The following is a 20,814-nucleotide window of genomic DNA, read 5'->3' on the forward strand; positions in this document are numbered from 1 at the left end:
ACTGAGACATAGAAAGATGCACACACATGCTCACAAATACACAAAGAATGTAATATCTCAATGACTTTTCAAAAGCTATTGATATATTTACAGTTGAAGAGGTTTGCATAATGAAAAACTCTGCACAACCTCTGTGGATTATCCCTATGTATAGATTAGCAGGTGCCCTCTTGCTTCTCATTTACTATTTGTATTGGAGTGATTAAAGTCAGACTATAGTTAGTGTCAAACTTTGTATTTTATTGCCAAAATTGTTCCTCCAAAATTGATTTTTGTTGCATGGTGTTGAAATCTATATTAATATTGTTAACATTATTCTATAAGTCCAGATTTTCTTTGAAAAGGAAAGTGTCTCAAAGAACTGTATATATAGTTAGCATGTGAAAGACTCATTATCGTATAACATTCATGTAGATTTAAATTAATCTTAATGACCAGTCATTTATTCCAGATCCACAATAGCAATCTGAATCAATTCCATCTACAAAAGGATTTTGCTAACTTAAGTAAAAGGAATAGCTTTATTAATATCACTGAACCACAGCTGATAGCTCTCTTATGTGTATCTGTGAGCCTAGTAAACAACTAGGAATATTTTTGTTCTACGTATGGCTTGTTTCCAAACTGTTGTATATCAATAAGGATCTTTTCTTTATTTGCCAGGTAGGAAATATCCACTAATACATGTGTACGTTAGTCTGCTCTTCTAAGAATAAAAGAATCTTCTTATCTAGAAGGTTCAGCCTGGGTTCTAACCAAACTTAAAATAAACCCAGTTACTCTGCCTAACTATGTCCTAACACCCCTGAAAGGCTGATAATACATTTTTAAAAGAAGCTGAAATTAGGTAAATTAAGCAGGTTTTGTCATCAGCACCATTAGAGCTGGGCTTTGTATACCCGAATCAGTGCTGTACCAATTACATTGTAACAAGTCACCATCATTGTAGAAGTCTTGTGAAAAATTGGATCATTGCTCTTGTACTGAAATTCCACTTCAGTTGTAAGATGCTTCCTTATGGAAACAAAGTCTTCACACTTCAAGGTGAAACAGGGGAATCACAGTTTTGGGTTCTGCCATGAAGGAGCAGCAATTTTGTGTGTACAGCTGTGATTTTACCAATGCTGATAATGTTAACCATGAGAAGCTTGCCTGTCATCATATGTGTCAGCAGCTTAGAGAGCTCCAGGTGTTTGGACTGTGGATTTTGCATTGCAGGTTTTTTCTATCACAGGAGTTGTCCTTTTTTGTTATCTTTCCTCCAGGGTCTTGCATTTTCAATTTTCAAGTTTCATTATCCAGTGACCTACTTCCCATCTGTAACTGGAAGTACTGTTCCTATGATGTACTGAGATATGCTGAGTTTGACTGAATGAATCACAGATATTCCTGATTATTCACAACAAAAAAACCAATCAAACAAAACCAAACAGTATTTTTAAAATAATTTCTGTAATTAAATAAAAATATTTTTTTTTATAATTAAATGTGTTATCTAGCAATATTTTGGAAGCCACAAGCAAATTTGGATCAAAAAATAATCAGGTAAATTCATGGAAGCAAGTCCTTGAGCTGTAAAACATAATGAAGCAAATTTAGTTAATCAGAAACCCACTAATGTGCACATTTCTGGACCCTGGGGGAGCATTAAAGGTGAGCATGGGGAGAAAGAACCTGTACCGCTCATAAGGAGTCTCATCTACAATAGTATGTACAAGACCTGATTCAGAAATTTGAACTACAAATCTCATATAGCAAAGGAATGAGTTGGGAATTAGCCCACTGGCTGTGTGTACATGGTTCTTTGGGCTTGTTTCACCTAAAACTACAGCAGGCTTCAATCTTTACATTTTGCAGGATTGCATCTGTTTCCTGATGGGTTGTATTTGTCAGCGAATCTATTATCTCATTTTGGAATACTCCTTAGTGTAAGGTATGTGAGAAGAAAGTGTGCTTTGCTCTGCAAAGGTGCCAGCAAAACTTTTAGGTACAACTTGAGTTGATTTTTACTATGAGTAGGCTAATCCATGCTTGCAGTAGGGCCTTGCTTTTTTCTAACTGAAAAAGATGGTGCAGGGGAAAAGAAAAATAAGATGTGTAAAAAAAGAAGAGAAATCTTCAGGGGCAAGGGTAGAGGCTGCCATTATCTGCACTTATCTGATAGGTCAAGTTATGTTCCCCAGCTCCACTTATTATATTCTGAATTGCACCCTGTTCCATCACCAACTTAAGGCACAGGCCTGTTTTTATTCCTCTCAATTTAATCTCCTTGTCAGTATGATCAGCAGAGTCCTACCTGCTGCTCTCACACTTGGTGTTCCCTTTTGGCCTGCCACGTTAACCACGCAGCTTTTGCTCTGCCTGCCTCTCACCTCGTGCTGGCAAGAATGTTACCACTCATTATAGTCACCCTGTCATCATCACTCCTCATTTAACTTTCTTTTTTTCATGGTTTACATCACATTAACTCATTTCTGCCTTTCCAGGTATATAATCCAATTAAATTGAGGTTTGGCTGGGGTTTGACCTTCCCATATTTTCTTGATGATTGGTTATCTGTTCTTCCCCTTTTCTGGTTGACAGCTTCACTTTATATATGGAGAAAGTGATGAGCTGACTGGCAGGCAATCAAAATATAAAATATTGAATGGCCAAATAGGTAAAGCTGCTGTATTGCAGTCCCCAAGCTGTTGCATCTCAGATTAATCACAATGGAGGTCAAGGAGGGAAGGGAGAAGATTACAACCTAACATGGATGATGCCTTAAAATGCTGTAGGTTTCTTCTCTGAAGCAATTACTAGAGCCACCAGCAGTTATCTGCATGGCCCTACTTTTTCCTGTCAGAGTTTTCATCTTAGTTCCTATTGGTCCTCAGCTCTTTATAATCACTTCTCTAAATTTACTTAAAGTTTGTTGGTTAGCTGGAAACAAAAGCTACAAGGTTCTTAGGAAGTGTTTTCATAAGAATATGAATAGAATATCTTCCACTATTATTTCTATTATTGTCATTTTTCTTATCACTCTATTGCAATGAGAATTTACATGATGCTGTTGAACATATTGTAACTAAAATAACTAATGTTAGAAGCATGTTTTTGAACCAGTGACTGTTTTCTCTGATATGTGCTAAATATTATTGCTGTCATTCATGTTAATTGCTATACCCTAGGTCAAAATAATCACCCAAGAGAAAATCAGGCACAAAATTGGTAAATATAGAGAGAGGTGTTCGAAGACAGACTGATTTTCTCAGGTGTAGTTCATTTTACTGATTTCAGTGTAATTACACTTCATCTACAAGAATCTATGTAAGATGATAAGAGAGATATGACTGGGGCAATAAGCATTCAGAAATCATATTATGGAAATACTTTTTTGTGAAGAAAAAAAATAATTGTTGAGCATTATTGGGGGCAAATTAGGTGTGAAAGGAATTTAGGCAGTATAAATCAAAGGCAATTTCTGTAAATTGGAGCTGTGGGGGGCTGTGTTTTCCTTGGAAAACAGAGACAATAGGTACAAACACAGTTTGCTGTTATTTGTCTTTAATAGATTCTACTTGGACTGATTAATCACATATTGATTATACCTAATAATTACCTATTGTCTTTTTCTAATGCGTATCACAGCATTAAATTTCAGATGACTGTGAAGGTAATTAAGTGCCATCATAGATGATTCCATAAGAAAAGTAGGGAATGTGTTGATCATTTCATTTCACGATAGATCAGAGCTATGCTTAATAAAAATTCCTGTCTTCCAGAATCATGGTCTTTCCTTTAAAGTGATGATGCTTCCTCTGTAGGTCACATTGTGTGTATCCTTCCAACTGATGTATAGAGGAAAAATGTGACCAAATATCTCATAAAAGGTTCTTTTTTTATAATTGGTGCTTTTATTTAAACATTGACAATATCTGAATCATGGACCTCCAGATCTTTTTTACTTTAATGTGGTACTTATTCAGCTTATACATTGTGCTTTAGTGCACAGGAGAAAGACCTGATCCCTGTGGTTTATAGACTGAATCTCTATAAGTATTTCTTTCTGTTAAGTGATATGCTCTGAAAAGGCTAAGCAGTATTGTATGACTTAAGTACAGAATTTTCACATCGGAGGACATTGGATATAAGCTATAAAATGTATTTGCAAGCAGTTGATAGTAAGTTCAGATACTGTCTCCTTGGATTCTTTCTGCATATCTACACTTGGAAGTTGTAGGTACACAATAAGTAGGTTTTCAGCTGACAGAAGCCTTTGAAAACTCTTTCCCCACTAAGAAGTCTTTTCAGTTACTTATGGGGTTCAATAAACTGAATAGCTTGATTGTCATTCATAATGTAAGGTAGATACAGAGTGGTAGTTCCTGGAGTTCCCATTATATATTCTAAATGGTAGAAAATGATATTCAGTTATCTTTTCAGTTGCTAAAATAAGAACTGATGCGATTTCATTTAGATCCATGTTTCTCGTTCAGACTCAAATATTAACAGTGACAAATCTTGTATGCCTGAAAGTACCTGGATTTTTATCAGTGCTTTACTGGTAAAATTAATCTTTTAAAGGTTATTTGTGTACTGTAGGCAAAATTCTGTATTTCAGCTTTTATTTCTTGTTTTTGTCTTTTCATAACCGTTTTTAGCTGTATATACTTTTTCTCACCTGTAGCATCAGAATGTAAGCTCTTTGATTGCCATATGAGTATGAACTGATGAAAGGTCTTCACATTTTGGTTAATCTTTATCAATATGTTGTCTCATTTATGTTCACAGTCCTCAATTTTATGCTGTTTCCCTCTGAAGCAAGGTGGGAATAAAATTAGAGAGCAGCATGGTCACATAGGTGTGGCTGTTGGAGGTGCATGTATTAGTCTGCAAGTGTTGGTATCAACAGAAGAAATCCCCTTTCTTTTGAGCATATGAGAAAGATTGTAGCGTTCATTATGATAATGTAACATCTGAATGAATGAATATGACATTCATGAATGAAGCAGCTGATTTCAGTGAGTGATGAACTATCATTTAATCTGATGATGTCATAGAGTGGAAATGTTTCATTACAGTGTATGCTGATGGGGCAGATGCAGCTAGTCTGATGCATTGCAAAAGAAGAAAGCTTTTCCTTATTTTTTATACTCTGATCCAGCTACTCCATTAAATCAGTTTGTCTCCTCTTAGACCATATGCACCACTGCAACCTCCGTTCAGTCAGTCTGTTTCTTAGGATATGAAAAAATGCCTTGACTATAGAGCCAGGTATAAAATTAGGATGCATACAGACTCAGATACTAATGCAGAGGTGGCTGCAAGAAAGAGTTTGATTCTGAAAGGTGTTTCTGTTCATGCATAGACCAAATTGTCACAGATTTGTGGACATTGACTCTCTCATATTCAGACTGAATCCAGTGACAAGAATCACACAAACAATAAGAAAAATACAATTTCCATAGAAATAGAGATAGCATTTTCAAAGTTATGATATAATTCTGTTTAGCTTGAATAGCTATTCATAGGCTTTCTGTTGCATTGTGTAATAACATTGTCCTCACTTATTTTTTGGATTATATTTCTGTTTTAACTACAGGTTTTCACCAAGATAACTTTGCAGTAGGCTATAGAAGAGGCCTTATGAAGTTACTCTTATCAGAATCTAATAGTTATATGAACGTATTAGATAGACTCCTTTAACTTCGGTTTACATCCTCAGCTCCTGTGTTCTCAAAACTGCTTCTTGCGAGTGCTGTGCCATCTTAAGATCACAAATGTTGCTCTGATACTAAAATGAAGGATCAGAGCATTTGTTGTACTTTTCCTTTGTATATGAACTCTTTGATGTTTCCCATGGTCCCATCAGTGTCCTCACTGGAGATCTATCACAGAGCATACTGTAGCTCCTTCTAGCCCACAGAATCATGCTTCCTTCCAGTGGAAAATAGAGTGCATGGCAGGAGGGCTGATATATGGGTAAATTTTGCCACAAGATGGTTAAAGCACACATTAACATCCATGAACTACATCTAAGTCCTGCAGTTTAAAATTCACTTTTTGAACCCAGAATCCATGCAAAAGGGTGTATTATTTGTGACAAGGATAAGACAAAGCATCCCATACTCCTCTGCAGCCTAAAATTGTATTGTTTCATCCTAAGACCATCTTTAGCTTCCCTGGGAAAGATCAAGGGCCAACCTTGAGAGCCACCCGCGTCAACCTCAAATTGCATCTCTCTGTGGAAAGCTTTGGCTTGCTGGGTAGCTTCAGATCTTGAAATTGTAATGAAAATGGTGTAATGACAAAATATCCACTCTTTGGAGAATTGTCTTATATATGAATCCAGTCCAGAAAGGCTGATGTCTTTGTATGAAACATTCACATTAAACAATGTGAAGTTTCCAGCTATTAATCGTTTTGTCTCGAGTTTGAGCACCTTTCTCCTTAGCTACAGGCTTCTGAAGCTTTTTCTTCTCAAATACACCAAAATGGCAAGTTCCTTTCCCTTCATTGCACTTACTACAAATCCTACCACCTTTCCCATATGACAGAAGTATTAGTTTTATTATTATGGACTCCTAGACACCACTTTGACTGCGATGGGTGGCATAAAAGCCTGCAGAAAGGAAAGAAGGAAGGAGGCAGGAGAACACAGAGATGGGACCCCTCAGGGTCTCCTGCAGGCAGCTGCAGGCATGTGGTGAGGGCAGCAAGGCAGACAGCTCTTGGAGGTGACCAAAATACCTTCCACTGCCCAGGACAGGCAGAGATGGCAGACCCTCAGGAAGATGCTGTTAGCCACAGCCTGCCCGCGCAGATGGAAGGACCCATCACAGTACTTGTCACAATACCATCACAATCCTTGTCACACTCATTATCTTTGACCAACTATAATGAGAAATTATACTCAGTAACTGTGCAAAAAAACACTTATAGGAATAAATATGTATGTATGTTGCTCAGAAGAGGTTGAGCCCAATAGAATCTAACTGAAACCTATTCTCCTGGTTCTATGTCTTCTGTGAACCAGATTGTTTAACAGCCTGAAAGCACCCTTTGAATAATGTATACATACTCTTAATATTACAGTATGGTATAATAAATGTATATGGTGCCCTGTGGATATCACAGTTGGATTGTTAAGCATATGCCAAGGACATTTCTGTCTGTCAGTTTGGAGACAAATCCTGCTGCAGTGAAGTAGAGCTAGCCTTAAGGCACCATATAAAATATTGCAGATTACTGATTTCTCAAGTGACAGTAATTAATGACAGGGAATAACCTCTCTGTTCTGAGTCATTCCTTCTGGTAAAAGTATCATCAAAAGCCTGTCTAGCAAAGCAGCACTTAGTTTGTTCACATCAGTTGATGTGGCTGGGCTCCATACTACAGCAGGTGTCTGCAGTGGTAATTCCCAGTGATCTCTACACCATAATTCTCAGTGATATGAGTCAGGAATTTCCTGATCAAGTTCTCAGCAGATGCCCAGGATCAACTGCTAGGAGATTAACAGGGCGCTTCCGCGTAGACCATTTCGCTTTATAGAGTGTGAAAGGGAATTCCATGTACAACTACATTACACTACGTGGAAAGAGAAGTTAAATTCAACTGCAGTGATGCAGTTGAATCATTCTAGAAGTTTACAGACTTTAAAGAAAAAGTTAATTTGTATTTTCTTTTACCCACAGGTCTACCCACGGATAGCGCCGGCATTTTGGCACTACCTGCGGGTAGAAGTGAGTAGCGGGTATTTGAATACTCCAACATCTTTACTTTACAGCTTACTGGTATTCGCTGACCTCCTAGTTTGTCCATTGTGCAAAAATAATTAGCTACCATTCTAGCTGCCATTATCTCTAAACGTAGTCTTGTACTAATTCCATGTTGTTTTGGCTACAGTGTAATTACTAACCCAAGTCACAAAGATGTGATGTGATGTTTATATGCAAGATCAAAGACAAAATGATGAATTCTAAGTCAAGGCCATATCATGCATTATGACTATAGCACAAAATCAGAGTACAGAAATCCATGCCTAGACCTCCTTTTATAAACACATTTTACATTCATGAGAAGAATATGGAGCTTCTGTTATATCATTTTTGCAAAATTTGTACAACTCAACTTGATATCATTTCTCCCCTCTTTTGTCCCTCAGGAGCATGAGCAGCTCAGCTATTCCTCCACAAGGTCCAAGGCTCCAAGTGTTATCATCACAGGTCTCAAGCCAGCCACCAAGTACATATTTCATATCAGAGTCAGGACGGCAGCAGGATACAGCGGCTATAGCCAGAAGTTTGAATTTGAAACTGGAGATGAAAGTAAGTTTCACTGAAGGAAAAAAAAGTCACATACAATAGGTGTAGCATCTGTTACTGAAACATTGAGACATTTGGGAGTTCGAATGGCTGGATCTATACCATTTGCTTATCACAAAATGACTACTACTCTATGACAAAAACAAATAGGCTTCAGCCTCACAATTCCAAACAACAGACATTTTAGCCCAACACTGCAGCTGAAGGAATCTTTTCTTCTGCCGTACTCCTTATGGGTCCCTTCCAACTTGAGATATTCTGTGATTCTGTTGCTTAAATAAGCCCTTCCTTTTGACATCTAGAAGTACCTTTAGTCAGACTTTATGTACGTCTAGGAGCTTCATGCAGGCTTGCAGAACACAGCAATGAACTCTTTTTTCTGTGGTTATTAGTGGTCCCAGAATCTACAAATTAAAACAAAAATAGAAAACAAACAAAAAAATTATATGCATTTCCATCAATCAATAAACCCACTAAATTTACCAGTAAAAAGCAAAAAGCCTACATATTCCTACATAATAATAAAAAAGGCTTGATGCTGTGGATTATGTTTGTGCTCTAAACAGTTGTATTATATTCATCATATATTGCCTTCCATGTTCAAGAAAACTGCAAACAAGGTATCTACAAGTATTTGAGATAAAATTAGTGTAGCAGGTATGACAATAAAACACCCATGAATGAAATTGCTTTAATGGACCAATTTTTTCTATCATGTTTTTCATTAGTGTTTTAGAACTCAACTTGCTTAAGCTAACATACGGACTCAGAACGGTCTGTTTCCAGGAGCATCCATGAGTTTGTGTTCTATTTTCATTGCTTCTTAATGTTTGAGGGATAGATTTCCAAGCACTTAGTGCCTAATTGTACACTTAACAGTTTTCTGGGTACTGAAGCCAATTGGTTTGAATAGGAGTGGAGCACTTGGGTGCTTTCAAGAATTCCAGTAGTCCTGTCTGCATCTTCTGATGCAATAAATACTAGGTACCCAGACACTAGTAAAAAGTAAAGGGTACTTAAACCTCTATGAGCCTATGTTTGTAAAATGTGACTTACCGATTTAAATCAGGAATACTGTGTTTCCAGTGACATTTCTTTCATTGGCACTGCTGATAGAAATACCTCCTGGGAGCAAGATTCCACCCCCTCCTTGCCAGCCCCACATCTTCTCAATTGAGTTAATACAACAGGCCCTTATGCTGCATGGTGAGCTAGAGCTCACAACACTCTTAATCATTTAATGCTTCTATTACTTCTAAGCACTCAGTACAAATCTTGATAGTGAAACATAAATACATATTGTATATTTGCTGTTTACCAACATCTATTGCTTAAGCTTGTGCCTGGCTAAAGGTATGTGATTTGTTATAAATAGTGTGATTGAAGGGAGATGTAAACAGAAGAGGTTTTGTTTATGAGCAGTTGAAATGGAGGCCAAGAGAAATTCTGCTGCATTTTGAAATGGTACCTGGAGCTAGATAAAGACTTTGATTTAATTAAATGATAGTTCAAATGACTGTGGTCTTACCCAAATATTTACACACTACTGCTTTAGATTTCAAAGGGGACACATGTGCAATAGGCACATGTTACAGTCTTTGCATCTAGAGAAGCATTCCAGGACAAGATGAACCTCTAAGGTTATTCCATTTACCCTGCTTGAATATTGACAAGCAAGCAATCCAAAAATAGGATATTTCTTTAAAGTGATAGTTGTAAAAATCAATGTCTCATCAATTGTGCAATGTGCATATTAATATCCTAAGACTTGCTGTTCTTGGCAGGACAGGGCTGTCCTGCTTTCTCCAGTTTACTAGTTGAAACACTATCTATTACATAGCATAAAAGCTGAGGCTGCTACTGGGAAATCATAGAATCATAGAATAGTTATGGTTGGAAAGGACCTTAAGGTCATCTAGTTCCAACCCCCTGCCCTGGGCAGGGACACCTCAAGCAATACTTTTGCAAAGCATAGTAACCACTGCTTTTGGCCGTTTTCCTTATTATCAGTTCATTCAGTCTCCCCGTTTCATTATGTTACAGGCAAAATCTTCCAGCAAAGCTGGCTGTTTCGTGCACTCCAGTACATGCACGTGTACCATTGGTATATATTGCTATAAAATTGGCTATATTGCTATTGCTATAAAATGGCTATAAATTGAAGCATAACTTCAGTCATAGTTCCTGCTTTTATGTATCGGTAGTACCGACTATTTGAGTCACCACAAAAAACTCTGGTCCTCCCTAGGATAGAAGCTGTCCCTAGGATTTTTAGATTCAGTAGTAGTCAGCACTGGATAGTTCAGGATGTCTCATTTTAATCTTGAAGTGTTTCCACACTGTATTTTATATTTGCAGCTATTTGTTCATCAAATTTGGCTTTGGCCTATCTGATTTCTCTAATGTATGTGCCCAAAGGTATTCCTTCTTAGACTGGAGCTCATCAGCTCACTGCAGTGCAGGAACTGCAGCACTCCTGAAACCGTGAAGGTTACCCCAATTAGACTTTGTACTTTTCTTTCTTATTGTTCTTAAGCACTGATGTTTACAATGCCTTGTAAATCCCTCTGACATCTCGTTCCTGTCTATTAGAGCTCCACTTCTCACAGTCCACACTTACTCTATCTTACAGCTGCTCACCATTATCTGTCCAGCTGTCTTTCTGTCATTTTTTTATCTTTCACTCTGCTGGAAGGTCTGCTGCCTGATAGATGTCACATTGACATAACTAAATGATGTAGCTAAGAGACTGAAGTGAGCTGTCATTAGGGCTTCCAGCCCTTTTATACCAAATACACACCCTTTTAAAAGATTTTGGAGAAAAGAAAGGAGAACAGAGCTGGAAGGTTCTCTTTCATCCTCTCACACTGTGACAAAGATTTCTTCCAGTCTGCCCAGTGAGGAAATGAAGAAACCTTGAGATATTTGTGTTCAGCCCAGAGAGGAGGGAAAGTGCAGCTTCTCCCCGCAGATGGGTGAAGAACCCAGCGAGGAACTGGGATTGGATGTGAATGTGTAGAGTAGGTGGGGATAGAACAGATGCCAGGCTGGATGCAGAAGGGATTTCTAGTCATAGTGTTAAGCACGGAAGCTGGAACAATGCAGTTAGACACTTTACATGTCATTTTGGATATATAACCTGAGTTAAGCAAAAAGAGTGAAGGGAGTGAAGAGTTTATCTGGATAATACATTTCTCAGTACACGTATGGTGCGTGGTCATTTTAAAACAAAATCACTTGACTAATCACACCAGTTGCTGCTGCAAAGTGTTTAAATAGTTTTAACACCCAAACTTTATAGAGTACTATCTATAATCATCTTCTAGGATAAGAAATAAATCCCCCTTTTCACTGCCCTGTGCTACTCAATTGTCAAAATGAACTTCCTGAGCAGACAGGCAGAGAGAATGAAACACTCTCAGACAAAACAGCCACCCCAGTTAGATAGGTGAAGCTCCTAGAAGTGTCTTAGCACTGCTATTGGTTTACATATTCCTGTAGAGACAACAAGATACTGATTTTAGTTATATGAATTCTGGTCTTATTGTTTAACTAATGAGATTCTGTGAAAAATTATTAAATGCAGCACTCTGATACACAGAGAGACAAAATAAGGTTTCAAGAACTTGAATGTCTTTGCAACCTATTGTAATTGATTTTTAAACTGAGTTTTTCAGTCTTGTGTAATCAAGAATAGTCTCAATGAGAAATACGGGGTCATAGACCAATATACACAGCTTATAGAGAGGGAAAATGAGGGAGGAAAAAGCAGGAAACAACAAAAAAGGTTCAAGGACATGCACAGCAGAAACAATGCATGTTAAAGCTCTTGTTCACAACTTGACCTTTACCTTAAGAGAACACTGGAGAAATGAGAACAGAGAGATGGAGGGACATGCTGAACTTAATTTAGAATGGCAAAATGATGTAAAGAATTTCATTATTGGGTGTCCCTGATTACTGTCTTCTGACTGTATAGGTAGTGTTTTATGAAACCTTTTACCTGTATGTGAGGAGTCTGTATGCGTGTACATGTGCGCTTATATATGTGCTGTTCGCTGCACTGTGCCTTTATTGATTTCTATAAGGATCACTACAAGCAAAAATAAGTATTTCCATCCTTTTCCCTTACCTGCCTCTCTGTCAGGTTTTAACAGATCCACATTTTCCAGTTATACTTGTCTGTCATTTGACATTTTTATCTGACAAGTAAATAAAGCTCATTGGGAAGTTTCAGGCTTGAAAGCCCCTTATAGTGATTTGGCTACTTGAATAGAAGAAACCCTAATGTGTTGGACTCTGACCATTCTGCCAACTCAGTAAAATACACACAAGAAAAACAGGATGATCACTTTTTAAGTATGTGCAATCTCAGCTAAAAATCATATTGCTTAGAGGTGGAAAGAACTAAGTCTGGTGTTTCTCCCCTTCATGTATTTTACTCTTGTTCCTAATAGGAAATATGCTATTAAACTGATATATTGCATTCTGGTTTAGCTAGAACACCATGAAATAGCAGCTCCATTCAGCAGAAATGATCCAGAGCATGTGACTTTCTTCATCTTGATAGCAGCTGAGTGCTTCTTTGCATTATGCAATCAGTCCCTACATTTGCACCTTTAATTCTGATGAAGAAAAACCCTGGGTTGTCTCCTTGCCAATGAATGCCTGCTGAAGGAAACCACAGCTAATTTATCTGAGCTCGTGGATTACTTTTCTCTGGCTGACTTCACTATTTTAGCACACATCATCTTCCTATTAGAAGAAAAAAAGGAAGACTCATCTAAAACCTCCTCCTGCATTTACAGCTTCAAGCTGTGCCTGGCTATAATAATCTTTGTAATATTTAGCACAACCCCTTTGGTCTGAAAATAGTATTCAGCCTGTAATTTGGAGGGCCTGTTATTATTTGCATTGCCACTTGTGTGATATGATACTTGTTATGTTGTGGTTTTCCAAATAAATCTGACCCTGTGGAGCATAACACAATGCAGAGCTAGGATCCACTCCCATAATATCACTAGATACCATTTTGGAGATCAGCTATTCAGTATTGGCTACATTTATTGGGAGATGTATGTGTTTAACTTGTCTGTGGAGAGCTTATGACCACATATACTGAATGCTTTGTAATTTACTGCCTGTGCCTGTACTGCCATTAAATTATATGGGCAAAAACCTAACGGCAGAAAATTAACAAGTTGTTTTTGCTGAAAATTTGACATAAACTGCTATTGTTTTAATTCACTTTACAACCTTTGCAGACAGCTTACAGTGCTAATTTCTAAACCACTCACAAATATTAGTTAGAAGCCAAATGTTTTTCATTTTATGAGCCTTTGGGCAGCAGTATGTGCATTGCATTGGACTTCATTGTTGTGAAGTGAGAGAATGTAGCCTGCTGAGCTTTCTAGGCTTTCTACACTAAGCTTTAATCATCCGATGCCTAAAGAAAGCTGAAGATTTTGTTTATAGCACGGTTTTAACATTTGCAAAATGAAAGTTGAATTCTTGATAAATCTAAAATGATTCTTTTCTACATTTACCACTGTTGTCGGAGGTCATTGAATAGAATTACGTATTTTTCTGTCAGAGCAATGTTATGTCTCTTACGGAAACAGAAAGTTGGAATGAAATGAATGGTATGTGGTGAAGATGTTCACATGTAACTGAGTTAAAGAAATAAAACTGGATTCAAGAGACAGGAGACAGAGGAAAATCTAAGCCTTATTCTTTTTCTGCTCATGCAGTATTTGGACAGTGAGGACCAACCGGACTATAAGTACTTTGTCTCTGTAAAGATTTAATATTATTCAGAATAAATTCATAAAAAGAACAAGTGTCTGGAGACAAGATAATTTCAGGTGATCTTTTTCAACTCCTAAATATTCTACAAAAAAGCAGAGATAAAAATACGAAGTATAAGAATATAGTCCACCAGAGCATGCTATAGGTAAAACTGTATACAGGTTGTGACAGCCATACTAAAAGCCAGACATAGAGAAGTGTGTGAGGCTACACATTAAGTGTGCTTTTTCCCAGCTTAATATCTCTTACATACATAGCACTGCTGCTGACTTCACTGGGACAGTTGGATGATGCGAAGTTCTGAATGAGATGCAGGATTAAGCTAGATAAAGCCAAAAATCCACCAAACCAAAACAACACCAAAATGTCTAATTTTGTGTCCAAAATCACATCATATTCAAACCTCAGCAAATTACAAGTGTCTGATAATACCAGCTCCTCATTTTAAAAACCTGTAAACCTCATCTCCCCCCTATTGCAGCTGGGATGTGGATTATGGCTTTTTGCACATTCACACCTGATGTCCTTGCTAAGCAACAAGGAAACTATTACAGAGTAATTGCAACATTTGACCAGTGAAATGTTACCACCCATTCTGTAAGAACCCTGGATTTAACCTCTTTGTGCTTCCTTTCAGCTTCTGATATGGCTGCGGAGCAGGGACAGATTCTTGTAATTGCCACGGCTGCTGTTGGTGGATTCACTCTGCTGGTCATCCTCACTTTGTTCTTCCTGATCACTGGAAGGTAATTGACACTGCAGTGTTCTTGTTTAGTCAGGGTCAGAGTCATCCAAAACTAAGAATTCACGAACAGTTACACATTTCCAGTGTTTAAATAGGGTTAGACGTAGCAGGGTGAATGTCCTCTTGGTTCAGCACTGCTCATGCTCACAGTTCTATTGTGGGTGTTGTTCTTCATAAAACCCCAGTTTGAGGAGTGAAGCACTTATGTGAAAGCAGAAAATTGGCTATTTTTAAAGCAAGTTTCTGGACCTTTTGCCTGCAGAGTGAGAATTTTAAAGTGCAATCCCTGCACAATTATGTGTATGTTTTATAAGCACATTTTTGCAACTATTAAGGTAAAATACAGGAATTATGTAATGAAAGTAAACTAAGGAAAGCTTTGCTTCAAAATGCTAGAATGATTCTATTGCTTGTGCTATCACTGGTGAAGAGAAAATAGTTTTCTGGAGGTCCTGAATTGCTGGTTTTGGGCTTTTCTTAAACTGGATTGAAGACACCTCAGTTACATCTGCTTTACAGCAGTACCTGTTGCACTGGTGGGGGAGTTCACCAACCTGGAAAATGAGTATTTTTTATAATGACCCTGGTTCTTATACTTACAATTCCTCTATTAAAATGCTGATTGCCCACCTTTCTTCAGCTGATGTGTTGATCAGGATCAGATAATGACCTTATGCAGATTGGATGAGAAAGCATTTGATTTATGTGGTCAACTGCCATGCTCAGTTAAACACTGAAGGCTATAAGGGAACTCACAAATTCTAATTGGACATGCTAAAAACCACATGTAGAGGTCATCAGTCCTTGCTGGGACTCAGATTACCATAAGCATAGATACTTCTATGTTGTCTTGTCTCCTTTTCCATTGAGCTTCCAGGTTTTTCCTGTTTGGTATAAGAACTTCACCTGCTTATAATCAGAAAGCAAAGAATTTGAAAGGACAAAGACATTATGTTTCTGTTTCCTCTGTTAAGCATCAGTGGCAGCACAGTCCTGCTATGGAACAAGAAAGCCTAAAACCAGACTGATCCCTTTTAGAGATTATGGGCCTTTGAGCAGAGGAGTCATATTCAGCTCCTGCAGTAGGCTCTGTAGAGAGTGTATGTGTGGAGACAAACTTTCTTAGAACATAACCTGGGGGGAATCACTACATGGCATCCTGAAACATAATTCAAACACTTCTTTTAGGGAAAAAATAATGAAACTCAGGAATTAAAAGAATTATGTCAGTGGGTTTCTTTCAGTGTTTGTTCCTTTTATTTGCTGATGTTAAGGATATCAGAGATTCCACAAAGCCATGGAATAATTAGGGTTGGAAAGGACCTTAAGATCATCCAGGTCCAGCTCTGCTGCCATGGGCAGGGACACCTCACACTAAACCATGTCACCCAAGGCTCTGTCCAACCTGGCCTTGAACACTGCCAGGGATGGAGCATTCACAACCTCCCTGGGCAACCAATTCCAGTGCCTCAGCACCTTTACAGTAAAGAACTTCTTCCTTATAACCAATCTAAACTTCCCCTGTTTAAGTTTGAACCCATTACCCCTTGTCCTATCACTACAGTCCCTAATGAAGAGTCCCTCCCCAGCACCCTTATAGGCCCCTTTCAGATACCCTTAGCTTTCTAACATCTTACTCAGTGGGACCATTTCAGTAATTAAGATACGAATCCATTTGGAAGTGCTGCTGAAATGCAATGATAAGAGTGTATTCCACAGAAGACAGAGCAAGAACATTTTGAATAAATACTCAATTTACTCTGGAACTGGAGGTAAATTTCTGCACATAAAATGGGAGCAGGACCCTACAGATGTGCTCTGCTTCACTTAGAATCCTGTTTGGAATTAACAATATGACGAGCTATCAAGTCCTGGGGCTGCTGATGAGTCTATTCATAGTGGAGAGGCTGGGTTAAATGAGCACCTGCTTCTGCACTTCGCTGAGTGATTATCCACCAGGAGCAAGCAGGAAGCATGGCTGTCAATTGCAGAGAGAAAAATGGAAGCAACAGAGACTTCAAGGGGCAGGATATGCAGAGAGGGGAGTCTTGGCTAAATTCTAGGCAATGTGATGTTAAAGCTCAGTGTGATTTAGTCTTATCATTACAGAAACCGGATGACTCCTCTGCTGGTGATTACTTGCTGGCTTCTGTAGTCTAACATTTGGGCCAGTGCTCATTTAAGAAGACTGGAGGGTTAAAGCCTTTCTTTGGCTGTTCCCATGGGCAGACAGTTTAAGTGTAAGAGCTTGTGTTGAGTGTTCTTGGCATTTGGCACCCTACAGACCAGTTGTTCAGGTCCTAAAAATGGAATTGGCATGTTTAGTGGTCCCAGCAACTACAATACAACTTAAAGATTTCCACAGAAGCTGAGAATCCACTGGTTGCTGCTTCCCTGCCTAAGGGTGCATAGCCATGACAGCTTCAGAAGTTCCTGCCTTTAAGGTGTTCATCATTTGTAGCAATGAATGAATTTGAGTGCTCCTATGCTGTTTCAATGTTTAAATTGTTGAAGTGGTGTTTTCACATATTTCTAGTATCTTGATTGTTAGTATTTTGCTGGATATAATATATATAATTTTAGTTTATTTTATTTTATAAACCTGGTAATTACACAGAGGCCAGTAATTTTGTTCAAGCTGGTCTTTGAACTGAATATCTGTACACCAAAGCACGTATCTGCACACACTGCTGTTCACTACTGGGGTCAGTGCCCTAATAGCCTTTAGCCTAGCTAGACCAAAAGTTTTCACTCTAAATCATACTATTTAAGCTGTTCAGTGCCTGAGAATGAGCTTTAAGAGCAAGAGCAAATACTTTGGTTTTATTTGATTGAAACAGTTTAAATAAGCATGAACAGTCCTGCAGGTAGGCAGGGTTCAGGCTGGGGGAGATTTTATTACAGGGAACCTGAAAGCTTGCCATGTGTCAGCTTTCTCCAGCATAGCCTTGCATTGTCAGGTAAGGCTGCTAATGATTCATGAATATCCAGTTTTGTGTTGTTTGCCAAGGATTTGCAGCAATCAGACAGGCATATGCTAAATCATCATATTCACATAGCAGGCTATGTATTGTTTATCTTGCAGGTTAGCTGCTATCTTACTAGAAGTAAAAAGTCAGTGTCTGGCTCTGATTGCACAGAGCTATTAAGGGAAAAAATATGGGGAAAAAATAAAAGTGATGCTGATGTGAACAAATATTTTCTTTTTTTCCATGAAAAATGGTAAAGTCATAGAAACTGTTATGTTATGAAGAAAATGTGAGCTTTTTTCACCCACTGAATATGAAAGTTAATGGGATAAGGTTTAATTAGCACCAACCAATGTGTCCAAACAAGAATGCAGGGAAGTACTCATTTATTAAGCTATAAGGATTCTTTGGAGGAGTCAAACTTGGAAATGAAGTATTGCATCAAACATGAACTTTAGTAGTCATTTTCCTACTAATCGTTCAACCATGAGTTATTTGTATCTAATCTGTTTGTAGCTCTTCATGCATATTTCTCTCTGTAGGTTCATAACTACATTTAAATTTAAATTAAAGATTTTGGCATTCATAAACGTGCAGCTAAAACTTAATATGTATTTATTTTATGCATGACAAGTATTTTAATTAGAATCTCACTTGTTTTTCTTAAAAGATGCCAGTGGTACATAAAGGCCAAAATGAAATCTGAAGAGAAAAGAAGGGCTCATTTGCAGAATGGACATTGTAAGTAGTTCAACACTATGTTGCATAATATCTATATCATGTTTTAGATTTAGAATGTTCAGTCCTTGATGTTTTAATCTGACCATTTGAATAGTTCCTTGTTATGTGCATCATCAAGGGTGTTTTTATTTCTACATCCTCTTGAACAATTTCACTAAATTCACTCTAGTTAATAAGGCTTTTAGGTATTCTGCTACTAATATTTATCAGGTTTTCAGGTTATTTCTTTGACTACTCAGCAGGTCTGAAGCATATTGAATTTCTGCCTCAAAAATCCCTTCTTGGTGACTCAGTGCCGTATTTGTATCCAATTCTCTTTGTCTTGAGGGGTCTACTTTTCCAGCCACCCAAGAAATAAAAAGTGGCATGGATTGTCTTCCCTTACGTTCTTGCTCACTGATGAGTACAGTGAAAGTCCTGGCAATCTCTCATGAGCAGTATATTGGTTCTATTTAGTTTAGTTTAGATACTTAGTTTAAATTATTAGTCTTACTGGTTTATGTTAGGGTAGCTATTTAAAGTACTGATTTATTCAAAGGATAATTATACAAAGGCTATTAATTTCTTATAATTTTTGTCATTTTTTGTAACATTCTTGGAAATGCTGAACACAGAAGCTAAGTCACCCAAAGTAGTCTTTTTTCAGATGGCACAATTATATCCAGCCAAATGGCTCTTTCTGTCAAGGAAAAGGACACATTTCCCCATCAAGGATACTTCCTTGAAGATTGGTTTGTCATTTGCTTCCACATATGGTCAGAAAGGAAATATGAGAAAACCTTCCTGTTGGAGTGTTTGATATATGCCTCTGAGACAGTGACTGAATTTGAGAAAAGCCCCACTCAGTGTCATTCAGGCCAAGGTAAATGATGACTGTATTTCATATTGACATGCAGCTTCATCCCAGAGGCTTCTTACTCATTTGCAGTTATCTCAGCATCAGACTTGAGGGGGGAATTCTATGCACACACGTATGTGCACCATAGAACCAAGGATAAAGAAGAATTACCGTGATTTACCCCAGCAGCTAAGACTGTATTGCCAACAACACTCCCTCTTTCACACTGAGTACTCAGTATCTCCATAAGAATTGCCTCCTTCATGCTAGCAGCTATCTTTGACTGCTGACTATCTACAGACTTGGTATTCAGCATCTCAAAACAGTATGTGGAGCTGCACAGTCTCTGCTGGGATCAGTATAAGGGTGACCTCTTATAGGCTGGCTGAAGCTGTTTAAGGAAAAAACCCTCTGCACTGGTTAGCATCACCTGTTCCTGTTTGCAGGTTTGTCATGTCCACACTTTACATCCTGTGCTTCTGCTGTGTGCAGAAGAAAGCCATCTCCTGTTCATCCATCCTCTCTCCCTTGGGAGCTTGGTGTGAGTCAGGAAGATTTCAGGAAATAAAGTCTTTGAAGGTAGTTAGAAAGGGATCTGTGATCTTGCTGATAACACAACATCCTATGATGTCTGGTGTCCTCTCTGTATGCTGTGTGCACTCTATAGGCAGTGGTCTAAATGGCTTTTGCACACTACTTGACGTAGCCCAGTCACACTCATGTGTCCTGAACATGTGTTCTTCACCTAATGCATTTAGACTCATCAGATAATGAGCTGCTTTAGACTTGGCTGCTAGGTGATAAGAGGAAGAAGGCTGAGAGGTACTTGGTGCTTTTAAGAGGTTCTCTGGACCCAGCTGCAGTACCCTTCTCTTATGCTGATAGATTCATGCATTATCTACATCAATTTCTGTTAATGGATTGAAAGTTTTCCAGAACTTAATCATCACATGGCAGCAGCTTAAAATAAATCCTATCCAGATAGTCCAACAAAGCAACTGAGTTCTTGGACATGCTATACTCAAGAGCACAAGGGATATTAGCCATGCCAGAAAATGATGGCATGCTGGAGACTGCCAAAGCAGTCTGGCAGCAACCCACTACTGCCATGGCCATCTCCAAGAAATTATTGAAGCCTTCTAAATGGATTGGGATATTGTTGTTCTCGTCTTGCATCTGGCTCTCTGGTTTTTCCAGCTAATCAGAAGAGAACAACACAGCACAGTCCTCCAGGACACATCCTCATAGAAAAGGATCTCAAAATGTGGACCTGTTTGGCAACAGGAATGTTCTGCCATCCGCCCATAAATGAAAGGAGTGAATTAGAAAGCACTGTTTTCAAAGCAAAGGACAGATTGCCTGAATTGCCCAAGGAGCAGCAAAGGGGAATAGAAACTGCTTTGGCAA

The 20,814-nt window shown here is 38.2% G+C and overlaps 1 protein-coding gene across 2 annotated transcripts in view; it reads left to right on the forward strand.

Moving 5' to 3' along the window:
• The window catches only part of EPHA6 (EPH receptor A6), a 436,532-nt gene that overhangs the window by 311,762 nt on the left and 103,956 nt on the right, over nt 1-20,814 (forward strand). Inside the window, exons 7-10 of one of the 2 annotated variants that reach the window (XM_034072841.1) lie at nt 7,677-7,724; nt 8,147-8,309; nt 14,752-14,860; nt 18,499-18,569. In XM_034072841.1, coding sequence (XP_033928732.1) covers nt 7,677-7,724; nt 8,147-8,309; nt 14,752-14,860; nt 18,499-18,569 — 391 coding nt within the window. The remainder of the gene's footprint in view (nt 1-7,676; nt 7,725-8,146; nt 8,310-14,751; nt 14,861-18,498; nt 18,570-20,814) is intronic. The other variant, XM_013127941.2, reaches the window with a different exon arrangement.

Source organism: Melopsittacus undulatus, chromosome 2, assembly GCF_012275295.1.
Source record: "Melopsittacus undulatus isolate bMelUnd1 chromosome 2, bMelUnd1.mat.Z, whole genome shotgun sequence".
NCBI lineage: Eukaryota > Metazoa > Chordata > Aves > Psittaciformes > Psittaculidae > Melopsittacus > Melopsittacus undulatus.